Source organism: Vanellus vanellus (genome assembly GCF_965231255.1).
Source record: "Vanellus vanellus genome assembly, chromosome: 1".
Classification (NCBI taxonomy): Eukaryota; Metazoa; Chordata; class Aves; order Charadriiformes; family Charadriidae; genus Vanellus; species Vanellus vanellus.
In genome coordinates, this window is record NC_138905.1 from 201346864 (window position 1) to 201370358 (window position 23495).

Here is a 23495-nt window from a genome sequence, read left to right on the forward strand (position 1 = left end):
AATTTGGGGAACAGTTTATTCCTTCCTCCTGGTCACTTTTTGTCCTTTCCATCTTATGAGTCAGCATCTCTCCTGAATTCAATGGGGACAGAATTCCTGGGTATGACTTTAGATAAAAGTTCCCCAAATGTATGCATTCCTCCCAGCACCTTCCTGAGGAAGACCAGGGTTACTCTAAGTGGACTGGACAGATAGATGGGCACTGCCTCTGAAATTGTGGTGCAACAACTGGTGTGCCCGTACATACATACTGCTAACTCTTATACAGAGAATATTTTATGAAATGTAAACCTGCACTAAAACGTTAAAGTTATGGTAAAAAATTTAGAAGTGTATAGTGTATTAAGTATTTGAGTCAAATGTGTTCTTCTATCAGCAAAAGAGAAACATGTAGGGCCCTTGTACACAGGAGAAAATAAAATGTCAAATATACTAGACTTGATTTATTTTACTTTATATCAGATTATTTCACAGCAGTATGTTTGTTTAGATCATTAATAAGATATTGGTCTGATGTTCACCTATACGGTGGGTTTTTTTATGTGAAGCCCTTTTAAACAATGAAAGAACACGAGGCGGGTCCAGGCAGAACGTAAATGCTGGCTAGTTCATAATGCCTTTTCATTAAAAGTTTTTCACAAAGCTTGCTGATACCGATTTTTATGAGAGTTCATAAAATATACTAATCCATCACTTTCTCTTCTCCAATATGCTGTCTTCCTCTCAGAGTGCTTTAGTATAATTACATAAAAGGATCTATGCAAAAGGTCCAAAAAACCATCTATATTAAGGTTATATTTAAGAACAAAGTAAAGGGGGGGGGGGAGGGAACGACAGAAGACAGTGAAAGATCCCATGCCGCTTTCCTTTTGTCATTTAGTCTTTGAAGAACTGAAGATACTGCTTCACACTTGTTCCCATGATATGGGAGCATGCATGGGAAATAAACTATTAGAGAAAAGATTGACAAATGTGAAGAAAAAAGAGGAGATTTAGAAAATGTAATTCAGAAGAGCTGGAGCTGGTACATGCTCCACTGGTGCGAATTTGCATATTGTTCTCGTTTCCCTTGAACTTCCACGATGATGCTAAAATCAGACCTGATGACCTCATAAGGATGCCTTCCACTCTTCTTTTTTGAGCGCATGGCTGTTTGACCCACCTCTCAATAAACAGTCTCCATGACTTCTCAGAGTTAGAAAACATTTTTGAAAAGTGAAGTGCTTTGACTAAACTGTTCCAGGGCCAAACGAAGCCGTTACAGTGAGTTCAATAAGGTTGCCCCTTAAGGCACTGAAGGTCTGATCCTGCAAGTCAGCGTTCCTGTAAAAGTAAGCACCGGACAACTCTCCCTGTGCATGTGTACTTCCAAGACTAGGATCATCTTTTTCTGAGGTTATGAATATATGTAACTTTTCTGTCCTACTTTATTTCCTTGAGAGAAACAGGATGAGTTAGGAGACCAATGGCGACAGGTCTTACTACAGTCCATAAAGATGCAGAATTACTGAGGCTGCATAGGGGAGAGGCTGCGAAAATGGAGCATAGAACATCAGATGCTGTTGGCACATAACCAAAACAGCTTTTTCACACTGTAAAGTAAGGAAGAAACCCTCATGCTTTTGGCGTGCAGAAAGGAGCCTTGCCGTGGACGCCTGTTCAAGTCTGACTTGAAAGGTGAAAGGGGAACACACGTGAAATTAGGCAGTGATTGGTGGTTGTGGAGCAGAGGAAGAACAGAAAAGGTAAGAAATGGAGGGGAAAAAAAAAAAAAAAACACGAGGAAAACAACGGGGAAAAGGAGAATCTTTAACTTGTCAAGAAACTAATGTCTTGAAAGTCAAAAAGCAACCCAGAGGATTCTGTGGGCTTAATTGGCCTTGGTTCTCTGTAGGTGTCTGCTTTCAGCTCCGCTCTTTGAATGCATGTTAACCTTTAAAAGGCAATAGGAGTATATTGGCTTTTTGATTAGTCTGAAAGCAGCCTAATTCACTGGCAATGCAGCCAGGCATCGTAAGAGAGTAAACCAGAGCCGGAGCATGCGCTAGCTGCGCTGCAAAAAGAGATTGTCAGCATTTATTTATGGTCCCATATATGGAATTTCAAACCATGTTCTCCGTTTATGAGGAAGCTGGATTCCTTTTGAATCTGAGCAAACCTAAACCAGCGTTGCGGAGGAGGGTAGTGAGCAGCAGGCACACGCTAGTGCCGGCTGCCAGCTCCCACCCATATTCACTTATCTCCCAGCAGGCAAGCGGGGAGGGTGATCGGGATGTAGCAAGAAGAATATGATTACCCAAAGCTATGGATCTTGGTGTTCTGCCTTGTGGCTTTTGGTTGTTTGCCAGCAGGTCCAAAGGCGAAGAAGGACAAAACGACAGGACTGAGATCTCAGTCTCGGTACATGCCTCAGTTCTGCTTTGTTTTGTAAAATTATTTTCTTTGGAACGGCTCTTAAAATGACATCTTTTTGCAAACAGGAAAGGTAAGTTTCACAGCATGTCCCAACAACTGTGTGTACCTTAAGGACATGGAAGTGTTAGTATTCAAGAGTAAGGTCTGATACCTCTTACTGAATGTCAAAAACCACAAAATACTAATGAGTCATTAAATCTTCTTCCCTGATCAGTTTCTGCACAGTAATGGAAACAGAGCAGTTACTTAGTCGAGCCTTGGTGCAAATTTCTGGTTTGACATAACTGCTACAAATCTTTCGAATGCTGACTCATTTTTCTTTCCAAAATGTACCATTTGGCATCACACATGTCAAATGTCTTCATTTAAACTTGGAATAATTGCTTCCTACCTGGATGATGCTGTCTTCCATATTTCTTCCTTTCACTTTGATACTCTAAGTCTGAGCTTCACTGAATTAAACTAAATGAACTATAATGAAAAAAATTTGACTGAAAACCAGCATGCATTTTCCCCTGTCAAGTCCATTAGTTTGTCAATGGTTATATTACATCATCCCAACTTTTGTAGCTTAGTTCAAAGAAACCATTTTCCAAAGGTTATTGCTCCTGGGAGTTGCCTGCATTAGGACACATATTCTGTTTCAGTAAGGCTAATGACAGTATCTACAGCTGCCTTACACTGAATCCCAAGTTGGACTATTATTTATGCCGCAATAAAATGCAACATGCAAACCACCACCTTTTTAAAGAATCTAATTTGAATAATAATTATTTAAAACAAAAAATAAAAAGAACTTTTTTTGCAGTTTCTTCCAGGTGCATCTAGCTATTTCATTGCAGACAAATTCGCAGGAAAGCTTATAATAGCACAAAATACAGCTTAATATCAGAATTGTACCTTCAACTTAAGTGTGCCAAGGCGAATACCTCTTCAAAATAAAGTTACGGTGCTAGTAGTAAAAAAGATTACCAGAATCTTGTGAAAATACAGATGATATCAGAAGAAAATAAATAGGGTACAATTAAATTCAGAGAAACACACTATGAGGGTGTTTGTTTAGAGGTAAGTGTACATGCATAGGAATGGCATTAAAGAAAAATTATTTGGCTGGAATGTCTGTAGATAAAGCATCTGATTTTTCTAGCAATTCTGACTTTTTTTTTTATCTTTTTAAATCTTCAGTGGCACTATGTCGCAATTTACAGACTATAAAATAATGGAGCAATTTTTTTGTAATTTGATTTTTAAAGTCACTTTTTTCTTGGCTCTCTTCTGCTTATTGCTTAAACACATTAATGAAAATGTCACTTTGGAAGGTCTACCATTTTGTCTCCAGTCACTTGGGAAAGCCTCAAAATGTGCTGGGCTTTGCCGGTGGTTTGTAACATCTCTGACCTCTAAAAAATAGGCACAAATGCACACTGTAATGCACTGAAACATCCCAAATACTTCGATAACAGCAGAGCTACTCTGAAATAATTACACAGGGATATAGTAGGCTCTGCTATTTCTGGTAGCCTTCTTTCCAGGGACAAAAATGTTCTTAACATTTATATACATACCTATACTGACAGCCCTAATGTGTAAAGCAATAGCAGCTGTTACGAGAGGGCTACTAATAGTATAGAACTTTTGTATGGCACGTGTAATATTGCTGCAGGATTCTTTCTTTTAAAAAAAGGAATTCCTTTTGCAAGAATAAAAATAAGATTAAGTCAATTATTTTTGTCTGATATCAACAAGGCCCAAAGTGTTAACAGCGTATGGTTACTGAGCTTAAAAAATAAACTCAAATCTGTAACGGATTCTGTGTGGTCAAGGAAAATAATATCTTTAAAAAAGCTGCTGTTACCTTTATACTTTCTGGAGGGCACAAAGTTTATTAGATTCCCCTCCCAGATGTCTGTGTCGATAAGGGCTAGGAGCGCTTCCTTACCCTACCACTTCAGGGTTGAGTTCTCAACTCTGAAAGGGAAAAAACGAGCATTGAACCACTTTTGACATTCCCCCTTCTGCCAGCTCTCAGGAAGGTGGTGTCATCAGACGTGACACAGCTGGGCTTATTATGCTTGGCTGGAATAAAGGGGAGCCACAGTGAAATGGCCAAATCCCACTGATAAGGATGGAGTCAGTATTTCCTGGAGAGCCATGCGGTGGTGGAGTGGAGAAACCAAGAAGTCAGACCACAAATAATCATTAGGCTCAACTAAGCACAGCTAATCTATAAGGAATGCATTTTCTAAAGCTAAAACAATCTTATCCTGACCTCATAGAACCTTGAGCCACTGCAGTAATGGATTCTTTGACTCTCAGTCTGTTTGACATTAGACAATCATTGGATAGAAATAAAATCACAACTAATCAGATGCTATTGAAAAATTCATTTGTCCATAGATAAATTTATCCATTTATCCACGAAACTATATTTAAATGATTTTATCCATGGACTTATTACAATCTTATAACTCCAACAGCTTGGATATGGAGTCAAGTCTGTTCGGTGCTCTAGTGCTGAATCGGGGTGCCTAAATTTTACGTATTGCAACATCAGAGCTGAAGGACTCAAGAAACCAAAATGGCCCATGTTCCTCTAATGACTTCTTTGTTAAGAACTCCCTGAAAGAAAAGCACAAACAATGTAAGATTGCTTCATCCTCTCCTGTGCTTCAAGCTGTGGGCAATCTGATGATCCGAGATTAGAAGGAAAGATTGTGCTGTGGTCCTGATACAAATTTGCAGATTTGTAAGCTTTAAGAAAGAAGCAAATTACAGGAAGACATGGGAGCAGAAAAGAACAAGAATTGCTGGAGTCGACAGAACCACTGCAGAAGAGAAAAAATATACACGTAAATACAAGCACGGGAGGCTGACACACAGTTATTAAGATTAGTATAAAAAAGAAGTCTGATGCAGAAGATATGCAGAAAATTTTGAAGAAATGAGATTCAGAAAACTGATAGCAATGAAAACACTAAGACCGTATTTTGAAATTCTCAGTCTTTACTGAGTATAAGACAACTATGGATTTTTATCAACTTAGAAAAAGAAGACACTTATTTTAGGCAAATATGATGGTGTCATGACTTTCCTGAAAAGATAAAGTTCTAGCACGGCCAGGGCCTCCAAGCTAATTATTAGCTTGGAAGGACTAATTACCTCGTGCCTGATATCAAACAAGAGCCAGTAATTGACAGCTTTGGCTAATCCTAGTTACAAGGTTATATAAACTATGATTAACAATTTAGATGAATTCATGGAATATAGGGTTACAAGTGGAAAAGCTTTACTCTGGGATTTGAACATTTCCCAGCACAGTGCGTGCACGGCCTTGTTTCTTATGATGAATTTTCATTTCTTCAGAGCTTAACCAAACGTGGCATAGTCGACAAGTGTGCGATTCCTCTGAACAAATGTAGTTGTGTATAGTAAGGAGTACAGATGATGCCCCGTGCACCCTTCAAAATGAACAGAGAGAAACAGGCACTGCTAAGGCATAATTAATCTGATCTATTTTAAATGTCTCTGTTAGGATAAAATGTAATATGCCCAAACAGTACCTGTTGCCTTCCACAAAGAGGTGATGAGATTTGATGTAGACAGCTACACTCTAGATGTCTAAATGAGTTGAATCAATTCCACCTGAACTATCTGCCTGAGCAGTAGTAAACCCCTGAGGCCATGCTCCAGGTATATGAGTATCTCTGAAAATGCGTCTGTATGGGCTTGTGGGAGGGTCCCTTCCTACTTCAGTGAATGAATGAATGAATGAATGAATGAATTGTGAATCAGTGTTTCTGCTTGCAGAGAGGGAATTCTAAATCTGGATGAGCATCTGAGATGCATCTGCTTATTCTGAGCACACAGAGGTCCTCTAGGTTTGGACTCTGTTGTATGAATGCAGCCTGAATGGTAAACAGAAGTGTGTGCTGAATTATCAGCTGAATCACACGCACGAACAATGAAGAAATCATTTAGGATCAGCCAAAGCGTTAGACAGATATAGATGAGGGTGGTTGGTTTTTTTTTCGTTTGTTTGTTTTTTAACCCTACTCTACAGGAAGTGTGGTTGATTTTAAAATAAATGTCTATTGGGGTTTTTTAAGCTTATCTTGTCTAATGCTAAAAATGATCAAGGACAAAGGGCAGATCCCTGAGGCATGCCATTCCTTTTGGGTGCCATTCTTGAACGTTGGATGATTTGCTGCTCTTGAAGGTGTCAGCTGATATGTTCTTCAGCGTATTTCCCTTTCCTTTAATTTAAACCAAAAAAATTCTCATCATAGTTTTATTTCTTGAAATAGTCTGCGTTCCAAATTTGTTTTGTATTTATGTTCTAAATCTGAAACGAGTGGCAACAGATGATTCCAGTGAATCTCGGTTATGAGATTCTGGATTCAAGGGAATTGTTCAGCATAAGCGCAGCAGGCACTAACACTGCTTATGGCTTAGGGGTGATGCCTGTGCACAAGCACAATTACAAAGCCAGATTTGAATAACAGATGTTTCCAGTTCCCAAGGTTTTGGATAACAGAACTCATTTCATGTAAGCAATATAAAAGAAATGTTCAAAGTTCTAGGACAAGTACACTTACATGTTCTTTTAAAAAGAGAATAAAACAGTGCCCGGTTTTAATAGTACTTTCAAAAGACTATAAAAGCAATTTAAAACAACATTTATAACCAATTCAAAACCGCAGCAGATGTGATTATTACAGTGCAGTTATTTGTTTACAATTCTCCATCCATCTTAAATACTGAGGTGTTTTTGCCTGTTTGTCCCCTGTCGCTCAATGCAGAGTTGTTGAAGGAATGAAGACTAAAGATCAGGACTGAGATATGATTAAAATAGAAGCTTCCCTCAAGACTGACAGTTGTGATAAAGAGTTGTAAGCAGAGCTAATTCAAAAGAGGTCTCTGTGATGACCTCAATTTTATGATATGCTGACTCTCCAGGTAATTAAAAATGGCCAAGGCCCCAGTGAATGTGATTGAATCTGGCACAGCACAGATGTTTCCAGCATAGCTATCTTTTTCAAATGACTTTAATGATACTATAAAACAACTTATCGTATTATAAAATTTTACTGTCATATAATAACAGTTTTTGCATCACTGTTGTAAAAATCTGGTTAGTATTTTCATTACGAGTCTTTATTTTCGTAAAATTATCTTCCAGGTTGAAATTTGCCATGCCTTTCTTATATAAAAGAAGCAAATTTTTCTTTAATATGCAGGAGCATAGAAAGATTTCAAGTAACCGGAATTCTTCAGTACGCGCTGTTCATAGTGTCCACTTGTTCTGCATGAGAGGAAACACTCAAGTGAAGAGGTCTTTGCTGACAAGCAGGTCATACCCCTCCCCTCTTGTGATTCACGAGTACAGTGGCTGAATGTGCCACGCTCTTCTCAGACTCCTCACAACTGAAGAATCGCAGCCGCACACACAGGCCGAGAGAGAGGGAAAGAGCGTGAGCAGTGACTCCGCACATGGACAATATATCTTGGAAAAGTTACTGTTATCAGGAAATGCTTCCCTTTCTTCTTCCAGTGTTTGCCACGTGCACGTCCTTATGGTGGGTGACTCCTGTTTCACGCCTCCCCCCCAGCTCCCTTGACATATGTGCCGGCAGGTATGTAGGTGAAAGATAACATAAAGGATGCTCTACCCAGCTCAACAGTCTAAGCTGTCAACTTAGACCAGTGACAGTACAATCATAGCCTTCCAAATAGAGCTCCAGGTGGTCATCTGCAAGGTGTCAAGAACTGTGACGATCATTAATGAAATTGTCACGGTAGCTTGCGCTCTGGTGGAGTACGCTGTAATCACTGACGACAAGTTCACTTTAGCAATCTCACCGAGCAGCCTGATGTTGTCAGGCACTCAGCTCAACAGCGTAGGTGTAGAAATCACTACACCTTTGCGCTACGGACATAAGCAGCTATGGAAAACAGGTAAATGGCTCTGTCCTGTACAAGTGGCAGAAAGAACCCCTATTGATTGTAATGCGTTAAGCATTAAACCTGAGGCTTTAGGAAGAACATCAGCCACCTGACTGGGTCAAGGGAAAGCCAGTGATGACAGTGGGCAGAAACCTGGCACGTGTTCTCAGGGAGATCTCACCTGGCAAAAAGGCTACTAACATCGGTGCATGGATCTCCTCTCCTGCTGTTACTGAGACACTCACTTACTGGTTTCAGAGGCCAGCAGTCCTTCCAATGATGGAAAGATGCTGTAGATGCTCAGGAGAGCAGCAGCTCTGACTGCCGGCACATCCGACTGCCAGCACAGGCTCACTAGGAGACCTGAGGCTCTGTTCCCACCAGTCACCAAACGTCCTTCCTGCCTCAGGAGGGGAACATCTTCTGCGAGAGCAGGACAGAGTCCCTCTGCAGACTCAGAATTACAGAAGGGAGGATGACCTAATCAGCAGAGGGAAGTCTATCTCCTAAGGTCATGTGGTCCCCACATACAGTGACATATACGCCCTGCAGGTGAAGCACTGTAGTTTGTAAAGATTTTGCAAGAACATGGGTGCACGCAAATAGCTAATAACACAAGACAGAGAAGACAGATTGGTCTGGAAAATTCTTTTCACTTTAATATTTTCAAGAAAAATATTAAAGCTTAAAATATTAATGCTTAAAAGAAGACTAGATGTGAAGTAGTATCCAAGCCTTTGCTAGTAAGGTATTTTTAAATATCTGAGTCAGAAATGTTTTTGAAAAGTTGAGAAACATGATGTCCTGTACCATCTGATCCTTTTAAACTAAGCCTTTTCATAGGTTTGAGTCCATCGGATGAATGGAAAGAAATTCTTTAAGCTTCCAAAAGAAGTATTTGATGGTGTTCTTCATTAATCGGAATGCAGTAAAGTATATGAATGATGCAAATTTATATCAAGTAAATTAATGCCAGGGCTCATAAAATTACATTGCAGTAGAAATATCTCGCTAGTCAGGGAGTAGAGATGCTTTACAAATACTGACTCATAACTGTAGGCTTACTTTTCCATTATGTAGTTCATTCTCTTCTAACTGGGCTTTTGGTTTGCATAATGAATGCAAATAAAAATCACTGTACTTCAATTAGTCAGATGGTATTTTTAGGCAATTAGCATGCAAGCATTAGTATTACAAACATGAGTAAGCAATGATTTAGCAAATGTTTTTACCCTGGTTGGCTTCTATACATCTCTTTCTAGATTTCCTTCATAATTCTTATTTGTACGCCCATAAAACCCCGCAACTTCAGTTTCCAGCCTTTTTCTGTCTTATTATACCGTTTACCCTAGAAAATCTATACTTTGAATCATAGAATCATAGAATTGCCTAGGTTGGAAGAGACCCTTGGGATCATCGAGTCCAACCATCTACCCTACTCTACAAAGTTCTCCCCTACACCATATCCCCCAACACCACATCTAAACGTCTCTTAAACACATCCAACCACCTCCCTGGGCAGTCTATTCCAATGCCCGACCACTCTTCCTGTGAAAAATTCTTTCCTAATGGTCAGTCTAAACCTACCCTGTTGGAGCTTGAAGCCATTCCCTCTTGTTCTGTCATTAATTACCTGTGAGAAGAGACCAGCACCAACCTCTCTACAGTGTCCTTTCAAATAGTTGTAGAGAGTGATGAGGTCTCCTCTCAGCCTCCTCCTCCTCAAACTAAACAGTCCCAAAGGAAACATTTTGAGCGCAAAAGGAAATCATATTGTGAATGGGGAATGGAAAGAATAAAAGAAAGCCTTCATAAAGAGTCAGAGAGAAGTAGAAGCCGTAAGAAAAGTGGAGCTATTGGATGACACAGAACAGAAGTCCAAATTGAAGGGGACATATTCATTCTGAATATATAGACAGGAAGGTCTACCAGCAACCCATAAGTACAGTAATTTACCTTACCCAAATACCCTGAAGGCGTATAATTATGCCCTCAAACTACCAATATTCTGTAACATATAAGTCACAAGCTAGTAAATATACCTTTCGATGCTTTTCAGTGTTGGTCGTAGATATTTCATTAAAATGTGAAGCAATGCTTCTCAAATGATATATTATAAAGTTTTGGTTAGTGCCAATATTATACATTTGTTTAAAATACTTCTGTTTCCCTGGGAAATACAGAAATATTTTCAGAATATACCCATAAGCTCTTAAATAATATGTTAAATGATAACATTGCGTATATATATTTATAATCATAGTCTGACAAATGTTGACTGTTTGGAATAGTGACATCATTCCCGCTATAGTGCTTTTCAAATGCAAGAATGGTGGACTGATTTTGAACTTGGATGTAAATCCTCAGTTGAAGAACTGGCAAAATACCACAAACTGAGTGTACTAAAAGTGATTTCCCACGGGATTTGTGCTCAGGAGGCACAGTTGCTTGCTGTCGGACATCCACTTGTGGCAAATACAAAGCCAGTACTATGAGCATTACAGTCATCAAGCATAGTATACAGTTAGTTAATAAATGGAAAGATGTCACTTTTTTAAGCACATTTTTATTAGTTTGGGAAATATGAGTGCTCAGTTCAGAAACATTGTTTTGAGATTTACACAGCCTTGCTGATCCATTTTTTTCCCTTAGAAAACAGCAAGACGTGTAGATCACAAGAAGTGAAGAGTATCAAAATGACAAAACTATGTATGAGTTATGTGTTATTCAAGGATACAAAATATAGGAGGAACAGATAAATAATATGCTAAATAACATTCTAAAGTGCTATAAATGATCAAAAAATATGTTAGCATCAGACTGGAAAAATGTCTAAACTGTGACACTAGTTTTTCACAAAGAGTGTTATTTGATAACTGGGGATAAAAGGGTATGTGTGCTGGCATGAAACTCTGGATAATATCAGAAGCAGCTACTTCCACTACCTAACATGGAACCTGGGGAGAAGCTGGCTTTTAGGGAATTGCTGAAAATGTCTCTTTCCACAGCAGCTTGTTCCGTTAGTTGCTGTTACACATTTTCTACCTATATTTTGTGTCACAAATTACATGTCCAAACGTAGGGTTCTATAATTCTGTTTAAATTCCTTCTTTTGGAAAGGAAAGTACTTGGTTTCCATTAGAACTTTGCTGTGATCCAGTCAGAGGTGGCAGCTAAAGTCCATGGAAGCCCCAGGAGACCTGACTGAGGCACATTCTCATCATGCCAAATAAACCCTAAAGCACAAGGCCTGTGGCCACTTTCGTGGAAAACCACGGAAGAGATAAAGCTTTCAATCTTTTTATAATGTTCTAAATAATATATAAAATATACATTATAACACATATAATGTTATATTACATATAATACAATCCTATTGATTTGGCTATTCAGCAAGGAATTATGAAGCATCGGTTCAATTCCTTCCTCATGTTGACGGGAATGAAAACTGTATCTGTTACCTCTATTTACCAGACTACAAAACAGCTTGGTGGGATTAAAAAGCTGGATTATGGCCATCCTTGGCTTGCTCGACAGTCTTTGCACAACTGAGTAATCTGGCAAGACACAGAGCAAATAAAGAGGAGATAATCTAGTAGTTAGGACATTCATCTGGTTCTTCTTTCAGGATTCCTTTTAAAATCGTAACTGCAAACCCCCGGTCTCCTCCTGTTCTTGGCTGAATGCCCTAAACACAAGGCTAACTTGCATTTCCTCTTGCTTGCTCTCCCGTGGTCCCGTGAGCACACAGCAGAACGACTTCAGCCAAAGGAAAGGAGATACGTCCCAACGCATAGGCGCTTGCTGTCAAAGAAGCACTCCTGCACCTGGAAGCTGTGTAGGCACTTGACTATACCGGGCAACCAGACTGCAGAGAGAAGTAGGAGTCCAGACATATTTCCGTTCTCACTAATTACAATTGGCTAATTTTAACCAGGTACCTCCTCAGTGGTGTTTGTCTGGGGAGGGTATTTCCTGGACACATCCAAATCTTCCTGTTGACTGTAACCATCCCATTGAGATGTCTGTCGGACACTTACTACATACGTGAGACCCTGTTTTCATGTCTCCGCTACGTCTTAAAGTCTTAACAAATTTTGTAAATGGAAACTAGGTATCTTACGTAGAGAGAAGAACTCCAGGAAAGGAATTCAAAAGTAGGCAATGTTATTTTGAACCTAGGAATGTTTCAATTTTGAAATGCAGATTTTGTTAATAATAATTCTCCCTACCAGCTGGAAGTAAGTGCAAGCACATCTTTTTTTCTTTATGGGCGAGTCATGAATTCCATCCATTAGACTGAAAAGGACTCTACACACTTCTTTCAAATTACAGGACGAAAAGACAGTTACTGACCACAGTATAATTGCATTGCTGTGTCTCCATTACTTAGCTATAAAAAGATATGTTCTAACACGCTTATCTCTCTGTCTCCAGAAAAGCGGTCTATCTTGAAAGTCGGCTTTTGGACAGGTAAGCCAGCAGAATGTGTAATTCAGAAGGCCATTTGTGTCAGCTTTGTTTGCGATACTGCCCTAAATCTGAATGACAGAGAATGACTGTGGCCTCCGTTCAGATGACACAAGCCGAAAAGTTACGAGCATTAACAGCTTTCCAGTCAGCTCCTTGAAACATGCAACTACATTTGAAGCGGATGGGTTTTCCTGAAGCGGTTGTCCCTATATTTAATGCTGCATACCGTGGCACTTTATATCACATTCACATGGCACAGCAGAACCACTGAAGGAAAAATAGAGGAAAAATAGCAAAAGATTAATAGATGGTGAAAGTGTGGAGATAAGGCTTGAGGTGAGCAAATAGGTTATATTACCTATAACTTGACAATCTGGAAAGCAAGCATATTCAAATTTAAAATAGAAAAGTAATACTTAAAATTGCATTTTAAATTTTCATATTGAAGCACTTCTCAGTATATTTATACTTTTCAGAATATTTCACTATACTTAACAGTGTGGAATGAAACAGAATTATTTATAAAGCATTACACAATTGCCATTCATTGGTAAAGGTGTCTCAGGCCCTTCACAACAGAATGCACGAATTTTGTTTACACTGACGTTTAAGGTTACCCTTGAAAATAACCTTTTAGCAGTATGAGCTTTGTAAATGCTCTTCTCTGTCTACATCTTAACTTAGCATCTGCACTGCAGACAAACGCATTTGCTTCTCGATCCTTCCCCGAAGCCCTCCATGGAATCATTGCCCTCTCTGCTTTCAGACTTGACACCGATTATGGGTGGTAAAGACAGCAAAAAAAAAAAAATAATTAAAGGAATGAGGCATTTTGAACTGCTCTGAGTAAGCTTCAGGTCTTCAGAGCCAGCCAGGACATGAGCAAGTGATGCACTCATTGCACAGCTTCATGCCCCGATATTCAGCATTTTTCTTAGGGTTAAGCTAACTCGGTTTCTATCACAGCTGTTTTAGCAGCTCTAGATGTATATCAGATATTAATGTCAGTCACAAGTGTCAGTGTTAATGTGGCCATGTAGGTACTTCCGTGACAGTATAATTATTATTAGCATAATTTCTGTAAATTCTGGAAGAATCTGCATTTCCCGCTATTTTAAGTTAACTGAAGACAGAACTGAATGGGATTTTAACTATTACACTCGAGCTCTGCTGACACAAAGCAACCTCCTAGACTGAAACACGTGCTTATAGTTGACGTGGTAAAAATCATAAAGAGATAAGGCACGAGGTAAACTCATCCATGCAGGAGAACTTAACAACCACTTTGAATTAATCTCAATGTTTTCCTTTAAATGATATCCTATTTCAAAAACAGATGAAAAATTTATAATTGCAATAGTTGTATGTAGTCTGGAACAGTGTAATTGTTTTTAAACAAAGTGCAGATAAGAACTTAAAATGTAACGTAGAATAATGGCTGTAGGATAAAACTGTGAGCTCTAAGCCTATTAAAACATTATTAATTGATGATGCATTTGAAGCAAAGTAACAACCACAGACAAAAATTGATATCTATCCAATTAAAATTTGCAGAGAGCTTCTTGGCTTTGTAATTACAAAATTCAGTGTCCTATTTTATCAAAATTGAGATAATCGCAGGAAATGACAAATTAGCAACACAATGAATCCACTCCCTCCAAACCCAGACAATGTTCACCACAATGCAGAATCCTACATATTGGTCAAAGTCTGTCACATCCAAATTCTACCACAGTAGAAGAAACACGTTTTGGAAGTGGAGATCGACATGTGAAAACTAATGTCTTGAGCTCATTCTGCCTTCAAATGCAAGCGCAAGGTATCTTACTGTAATTAAATCTTAAATATCTAGGAGAAAATTAAAAGAAGTATCTTAATGGTCTCCTTCTCACTCGTCATTCTCGATTTGAAAATTCCGTCACCAAGATACTTGAGAGCTTTAATCATCTTCGCTGCTCTCTAATAGTTATCCCTATTGGAGAAGAAACACTAAGAAGAGAAATTACCACAGAAAGTAGCAGACTGTCAAGGTATGAAAGGACATAAGCATAGTTGTTAAAGAGATCCTCTTTCGTTTCAAATCTTTCTTTGAAGTGGCTTATAAAAGGAAACATAACATGTTCATGAACAGAACGTAAATTGAGTTTATTACCTCATCATAACCAACATATTCTAAACTAATTTGGGATACTCAGCATTACATAGAATAATGCACAAAGAAATGCTATCCAAGAGTTAAGTAGCTCTGAAACATACAAGGTACTTTATAATGATTTTCTCGCCCCAAACTTCTTTTTAGTTATATAGAGCTTTGCACATTTCCAAATTTTTCTTACTAGTCTGTTTCATCAGATTGATAAAGATTTCTAAAAATCTTGACTAAGAACGGGTCGATGACCTACTGGAGAGAAGCAACTTCTACTGTAGAAAAAGCCACAGTTAAACGTTTCAAAATTGAAAACAGTAAGTTTACAGAAAAACTTTCCACAGTATTTTATGTGGCTTTAAATATTAACCATCAGCAATAAATCATTCATCATATATTTGAAAATTGCAGTGCAATGTATAATTTTCCTTCAAAACAATAATACGTCACATAAAATAGAAAAACCAAGTTATTAGTGGTTCTGTAAATGCTGAGGAAAATCCCTGTTCAGTAAAATGTTAATATCTATAGCAAATAGCATTTATTTATTAGATTTATGGACTTATGTATAATTTCTTACCTAAGCTGTTTAAAAGCTTCTGCCTTCACAAGCGGTGTTTCTACAGAGTGTTCAAAAAGCGCTCCTTCAGGCCCTGAAAAAAAAGAACAATACCATATTGTAAAAGTTCAAATGTAAAAAAAATAGCATCAGTGATTTATATGGCCACTTTGATAGCAGAGATTAAGATACAAAAACATATATTAACAATTACTGAGACAACTAAAACATAGATACAGTTTTACTATTACAGTATTGATTGGAACAACACAACACACAGGTAATGTAAAAGTACAGTTGTGAATTCTTGAAATCTAAAAAACCTGAAGACAGCCAAATTTTAAACTACTTGGGACAAAAAAAAAAGTAAATAGCACAAATTCTGGCATGTAGCTTCATCACAGATTTCCCCCTAGTTTTAGGCAGACTTGCTGAATATAAAATGGTATTTATGCACGTAAAATGGTAATGACTATGGGATCAGATGGTTTACCTCTTGAAATCAGAGTAGTTTCATCCCAACAGGGAAGAAACAGCGATTCCCTCTGTGTGGTGGTACTCGTGTAGGCGGGGCAAAGCAAATCATCAGCACGAAAGGATTATTTGCCTTGTGCTGCTGCAGGCAAATATATCTTAAAGCCCGGACATCCAGAACTCAGGTGAAATTCATGGCTCCAGATTCTTAAGCTGTTCATAAGATCCATCCTGTAAAAGGGCTACTATATAGCCTCATCACCTTAATATCAGTACTTTCCTGAAAATCAGAGTCCACGGCTTTGTTGTGACAAGTCATTATTCTAATTTTTCTTCGTAGCCTACCTACTTTTAACCTTGCTCTCTCTTCTTTGCATCCTGTGTTTTCACTCTTGCAGTGTACCCTTTCTGTGCGATTCTAAGTTAATTGGTGCAAGAAATGCTATGATAATAAAGTCATTTTCAAGGCTGGAATTCACAGCGCAGAGTGCAGCATGCAGTGGATGCTGGTCCTCCTCTGAGAATTCAGAGTGTGAAATAGAAGCAAGACTGAACGCTTAGAGGATAAATCCAAGTAAGGACTTATTTAGGCCCTGCACATTTAACTTATTTAGGAATTCAGGCTGCCTATAACAGCACAACTGTCAATTTTCAACCTAGGCCCTAGGCGCTGAGGATCAAGAGAGCAATTCAGATTGTAAAAAAAAAAAAAAAAAATCACGGTCAGGCAGTTAATGAAGTGCCTAAACATTGCAAGTTCACATTGCCAGTTTCCACACAGTGACACCCTCCAGCTCCCCACCAAACACAGCTGCTGGCAGAAGAGAAGGAGGTAGCAGTATCTAAGTCTTGCAGAATAACGTGATGATGATTAGAGTATTTGGCTAGATGGCAGGAAACTTGGTTTGCAAGCAAGCCCTCTTCATCAGAGTGAATATTGACTTGATAAATGCATCAACTGCACTGAACCAGGCAGCAGCCCAGGTCAATTGTTGGTGGTACATTTCTCCCTCCTTCAGTGCGTGCAGAGCCGCTTTACAGAGGGGCCTCATCCCCCTGCAGACAGGCCTCATCTAAGCGCCCTACTCTGCATCTTTCCATTTTCAGCACTAAAGGTATGCCCTACCGATAGGACTCGTCCAAAAACTGCAAGCTCCAAACTGTCCTCACAATAGGCAGGCACCCAACCTCACCAGGAGCCTCCCTGTTGGACCTGAGACTTCTCCAAGCACCTCCATTTCTGTTCCCCTTAGGACTAGAGTCATTGCAGTATCACTAACTCAATGACCAGCTCCTTCCTAAGAATCACAGAATCGTCAGGGTTGGAAGGGACCTCTGGAGATCATCTAGTCCAACCCCCCTGCCAGAGCAGTGTCACCTACAACAGGTTGCACAGGAGAGCGTCCAGGCGGGCTTTGAACGTCTCCAGAGTGGGAGACTCCACAACCTCTCTGGGCAGCCTGTGCCAGTGCTCCACCACCCTCAAAGTGAAGAAGTTCTTCCTCATGTTAAGATGGAACTTCCTATGTTCAAGCTTGTGCCCATTACCCCTCGTCCTATCAATGGGCACCACTGAAAAAAGACTCCTCCCATCCCTCTGGCATCCTCCCTTTAAGTATTTGAAAGCATTAATAAGATCCCCCCTCATTCCTCTTTTCTCTAGACTAAAGAGACCCAAGTTCCTCAGCCTTTCCTCATATGAAAGATGTTCTAATCCCCTAATCATCTTCGTAGCCCTTCGCTGGACCGTCTCCAGCAGATCCCTGTCTCTCTTGAACTGGGGAGCCCAGAACTGGACGCAGTACTCCTGATGCGTCCTCACCAGGGCAGAGTAGAGGGGGAGGATGACCTCCCTTGACCTGCTCGCCACACTCTTTTTGATGCACCCCAAGCTTCACCGGGACCAGGGAACTAGCTGAGGTAGTACACAAGCCCCTCAGCTTGAGCCATCTCCTTGAGATGGCTCAAAAAAGCAGCTCAACACCACCAGCTGCAGCAAGGGTGGAGTCTCTCACCTTCTGTTTATTGGCTTTGTGAAGGTACTCATCCAGAACTGGGGAGGCCTTAGGTTGAGTGATCTTCTCCGGTTTAAAGGCTTCACATATCTAATCTCTTTTTGGGTAAATATATAGCAAGGCAATGTATTTTAATTGCTAGGACATTACTCAACATGGCTCTTCTGGCTGCTCTTTTGATTAAAACAGAATGCAGTTACTCTCAGGAAAGAATTCTGGGCTGTAGAAAGCCCTCAGTCAGGGCCTTGGAATTCATCTAGAGAAACAAACTCTTAGAGCCCTCTTGAGCTGCAGGCTGGTGAATATGCAGGCATGCATATGCATGTTTATTTAAATATTATCATAGTTAACATATTAAATGCAAATATACGTGCAAACAAAAGAAAACTGTGGGTTTTTTTTCTGCGTTCTGTCTGGAAGACCTGATAGGATTGGGATGAAAAAGTGAAAGCACATGTAGAATCAGGCAGAGGCAAGGAAAGACAAAGAGAAATGGATGATTTGAAAGTGGTGTAGAAGGTATAGATGTAGTATTAGACGGTATTAGATATAATGGGAAAAGGATAATAAAAATTAGTGGGAGCAACAACAGAGAACATGGTAAAAGGAAAAAAAAGTGACATCAAGAGACACCATTACAAATTAACACATTGCTGAGCCAACTGATAGGAAGACTGTCACTTCATGAGGGCTGGGGGAAAGTTCTCAGGATATCCTTGGATGGAAGAGAACTGCACAAAATACAAGAATTACCATACTGAATCACTTCACCCCTTCAAGGAAGCATGGATTTCTAAGCTTCTCTTTAAATTTTGTTTAGCTGTCGATATCCTCATCATTAATTTAAATAGATGAGTCTTTCTGGAATCTGCTAACTGGCATGAATATAACACTGGAAAATAAAGAATTCATTAATTCAGACAGGACTTTAACCCTTCTTCATTAGCATTAAGATTATTTTGCAAGATAAAACCTAATGGCTGCCCGGACATAGCTAATTATTCTCCTGTTCTTGCATTTGTGCTGGTGGGTGTTCCGAGGTGGCAACCTTACACATTGGAGATGCTGAAAAAAAACCCCTAAGGCATTAAATAAGTTTGTCAGAAAATGCTTATTTGATACAACGAGGATACTTTGCAGGGATATGCTGATCTGTCAAAACTTCTGACTTAGTTTACTTGCCAGCTAGAGGTGACAATGAAATCCAAGTTTTTCTTTGAGCAGAGACTGCCTCAAATGTGATTCTTCTGACACTGTCATCCTTTGAGAATACATCAGGATGCCTCACTGTCCTTCATTCCACTATCTCCTACCTGACAATTCTTAGCACAGCAAGCATTTCACTTTGTTCCTCGCTCAGATTTTCATCTTGGATTACAGTGAATGAGTTGTAATTTCAGTGAAATATATACTGTCACTATACTACCTGTGCAAACAAAAGCCTTATCTGGTCAGTAATTTTGAACGAACTCCAAATACATGATTTATTGGGGGAGATAGCTTGATCTTAATGTCTCCCAATTGTAGTTCTGGGAAGTCTTGAGGTTTGTCTACGTTAGGAGGTAATGTGACCTGAAAAGGGTGGATTTATAGAGTGATACACTTGGTGCTAAAGATCTGCTGCTCATACTGTACAGATTTAGGGGATTTTACTTTGGACCAACTATAGTCTCATCCTGTGGACTTAAAACACATTTGCTATTTTGATGGAGTAAATGCATTCTTGGAGCCTATTTCTCAGTTCAGTTTCATCCACAAGGAACCCACTGTATTCACTCCCCAACTCCTCCACGATATAAATCAGTGGGATGTGAGACCTGTCAGAACCATCAGATCTACAGCAAAAGCACAGTCCTGACTGAACAAAACGCTGTTGTGGATGCATATTTTGGCTTGATGACCTTGGAAGGCATTTTTAAATTTCCTTTCTTTTCCCCTTCCTTTTTCTTAGTCATGCATTGCATCAACATATCAACATACATTCTGTGGTGCGCTCTTTCACTTGGGTATAGTTTGGAATCCATTTCCTTTTCCATTAGACAGTTATTAGTTTTTTTCAGCCATTTTCAGTACCAGCTTAGTTGTACCATTCCATAGGATGAGGTATAATGAAGATACAAGTGAATTCCCATTCTTAGATAACCTGCATAGGTTCTTAAAACGCCGATCGTATGAAAGTGCACAGTTTAAAATTTCATGTCTTGCTACACAGCTGCACATCCTTACAGACGATGGCCACGGCGGTAGAATTTGACTTTGTGCCAATTTCTTGATATCTAAATAACAGTGTCACGTAGCGAGGACCTTGGTGCAGTTTCTGGATATCAGATCCATTTCCATCTTGTTTTAAGGTCTGAAGGAACAGCTGAGCGTTTGATAACACTGCCGTTCTGAAAAGACGTATCAATGATCACCTGGCTTCTTCCAGCTGTCTGAAGAAGGCCTCATCTGCTTCTTCCCCACCAGGTGGTCTGGGGTACACACTCCTCATCCATCCCAAGGCTGAGCAGCAGGCGTTCCCGCTGCTCTCACACATGAGGGGCAACTCCCCCCTCGCCTTCCCAGCCTGTTCTTGAAGAGCCTCTAGTCCAGTGAAGTATTTTGAGTGGCGCGTTTGTAAAGCACCTTAACTGTTTGCAAGTTACAGTGCATCATTACTGTAGATACGGTCCTCCGATTGAAAGCACTGAAACAGCCAGCGCATGCTGGAGCAGCTCTATGGAACCCAACCGCTATTACATTGTTTTACTGCTGTTAAAAATGTAGTCTTATGATTGCATTTTTATAGATTTTTCCTGCTATGTCCATGCGGGAAAAAAAAACAACAAATGAACTTTTTTTTTATTTTTATTTAGTCCACTTGCTGTAAACCATACGGTTTCAATTATTAGAAAAATTAGGGAGGGAAATAATCACATTAATATTTTGCAGAAGTAACATTAATGGCTATTCACAGAATTATGAAAAGGCATATCTAACTATCAGAGTACTAAAAAGTAAGTGGAGCCTAGTAGTTTAACTGCACGTTTAACTACGCTACGTGTATTTTCTGCTGCCACTGGCAAAATAATAAATAATGGCTTCCAAAGGAACAGAAGTGTCTCTCAAACTCAGCTGGTGGGTTTTGTCTCCACATTAGACATCACCCGCATGGGCAGACTCTGAAAAGCTCTACTCTGTGCTCTGCCTCATTTGCATATAATTCCTCTGTCGACTTTAGAAATCCATACAATTCCTATCGCTCATCATTATCAATTTTTAGTTCCAAAACAGATTAAAAGTGTAATTAAAGGTTATAAGTATCTGTACCAGTGGCTTCAGGGAAAAACACGAGAAATTCAGTTGCACTTTCTCACATACTCCTGCTCAATCAGGTGAAAGTCAAGAAACTGAGGTAGCAGAATATGAAAAGCAAGCACAAAATACTAAGGTCCTCTAGCATATTAATTAAACACTATCTTCTGTACTTCTTACACCTTTTTTGTATGCTGTATATCACTGAGTATGACATTATTAAATACATTTATATCTTTGAATTGAAAATGAGATGACAAGCTTGGCTGATAAACGTAATAGTATAAGTGTCATAAAATTCTATAGGCATTTACTCCGACATCACATCACATTTTGATTAAGAGATAAGAGCAACACAAATCAGCCTGGAATGCATTAAATGGATTAAAATTGACTGATAGGTCTTAAAACATCACTGCAAACAGAGAACTATGAGTGAGGGGATGCGTTACTAGTGGGGCCAAACGTGATGTAACATTTTATCATGGACTTGGAAGAAAAAGGGTAATTACTAATGATTTCAGATGACACAGAGAGTGGGGAAGGGGCGATAGGAATGAAAAGGACAAGTCACTAATAAGGAGATATTTGAATTATTTTGCAAATATGACTTTATGAGGTCAGCCAGGTTTAGGCTTACCTCCCTATGCATGAGGTCCTTTCTCAATTATTTAAGCTTAAACTAAGTCATCTAGTAATGTTTTCTGATACTGATTGCTTTGCTTTGACAACATTCCTAAACTTTATCACTCAGAAATCTCCTTCTCTTCTAACTAAAGTCCAGAATGCCCTACTGAGTCTTGAGGTCACTTAAAGCCATTCTCAAAATGAGATCTGCAGCCTGCTCACGAGTGGGCTGACCGGCTGCTGGAGGCACCTCACTGCACACGCGGGATGCCACGTGCCAAAGGTGCCCTCGCCATGTCTTGCTCTATGGGACGTGCAGAACTGCAAGGCACAAGGAAGGAAGAGCTCATGGCAGTGGAGGGAACTCTTCTAGAAGTCTCACAGGCTTTCCTAATTTCACCTGTTCATATACAGCCTTTTGTATTTCTCCTACAGCACCTTTTTGACATAAGTTCACATTTGGTGATATAAAAACGAATAGTGTTTGCATTTCAGATGTAGGTTGATAAGATGGCAGAAGAAATTGTATGATCTACTTGTCTATAAAAGGGATGTGATCTGATAAATCAGACGCCTCTTCTAGTCCAACTTTTATATTCCTATCAAGGCTTGGACTTTATGTGTTAAAGATGACCAGATAGACACAACGCGATGTCAGCAAGAGGAGCCTGCTAAAATCAACTGAAAGAGGGGAGCGAACATCTATACAAAGAGAGATTTGTGAGGCCTGAGTGCAATCATGGCTGCTGAAGCCTTGTTTGAAATAAAGCATATCCTTGGTTTTAGGGATCTGCTCTGGTCTCTTGGTCTGGGATAGCAGGTCTCTTGGTCTACGCAACACTTTGGCTCAGAAACAAGGCAGAGAGAACAGAGAGGCACCAAACTCTCCAGAAAAGCCCAAGTGTATTGCTATTGGAGTCAGCACTAAAACCCAAGAACTACAGCATTTTAATTAAAAATAACATTTCTGAATGCCTTTGTAAAACAGCATTGTCACTGGAGCATTCCCTCCTCACTGGAGGAGACAGAAGCCCATGCTTAGCAGTGAACAACTCTGGGGATCTCACCCTCTGCTTCTCTTTTTGAAGGTGAACCATGAAAGAGGAAGAAACGAGGGAGGGAGCACAAAGCCAGAGGTGGACCTTCACTTTGCTGGCAGACATGAAGAGGGCTCGCTGCCAGCTGTCCCCTCACGCTGGGCACCTAACACGTCCTACGGCATTACGGAGCGCTGCCCCGGGAGGTGGGACTGCAAGAGGTGGGACATCTCCTGGGCCAAGGAAGAAATTCAGCTTAGGCCTCCTGCTTCCTAAAACGGGCACCCTGCTCTGAAAGACAGGTCAGTGGTGACCAAGATAGTATCGCTTGCACGGAAACAGGGGCTAATGGAAGAAAGCCAACTGGAAACATTACTGTTAATGGTAGCACGGTCGGGGTGGTGGCGTAAGAAGGAATGAAAAGGCTTATTCACATGCATTAGAGCTGTCACCTCTAAACAAGCAACCTTGCCTTCCTCTGAGGAAAATTTCTACATCAAGCAGCATCAAGT

At 39.8% G+C, this 23495-nt stretch overlaps 1 protein-coding gene across 2 annotated transcripts in view; it reads right to left on the bottom strand.

The window, feature by feature from the left end:
* Positions 1 to 23495, bottom strand: part of SGCG (sarcoglycan gamma) — a 144931-nt gene that overhangs the window by 6519 nt on the left and 114917 nt on the right. For both annotated transcript variants that reach the window (XM_082487294.1, XM_082487295.1), the window contains one exon: positions 15558 to 15630. In XM_082487294.1, the coding sequence (XP_082343420.1) occupies positions 15558 to 15630 (73 nt within the window). The remainder of the gene's footprint in view (positions 1 to 15557; positions 15631 to 23495) is intronic.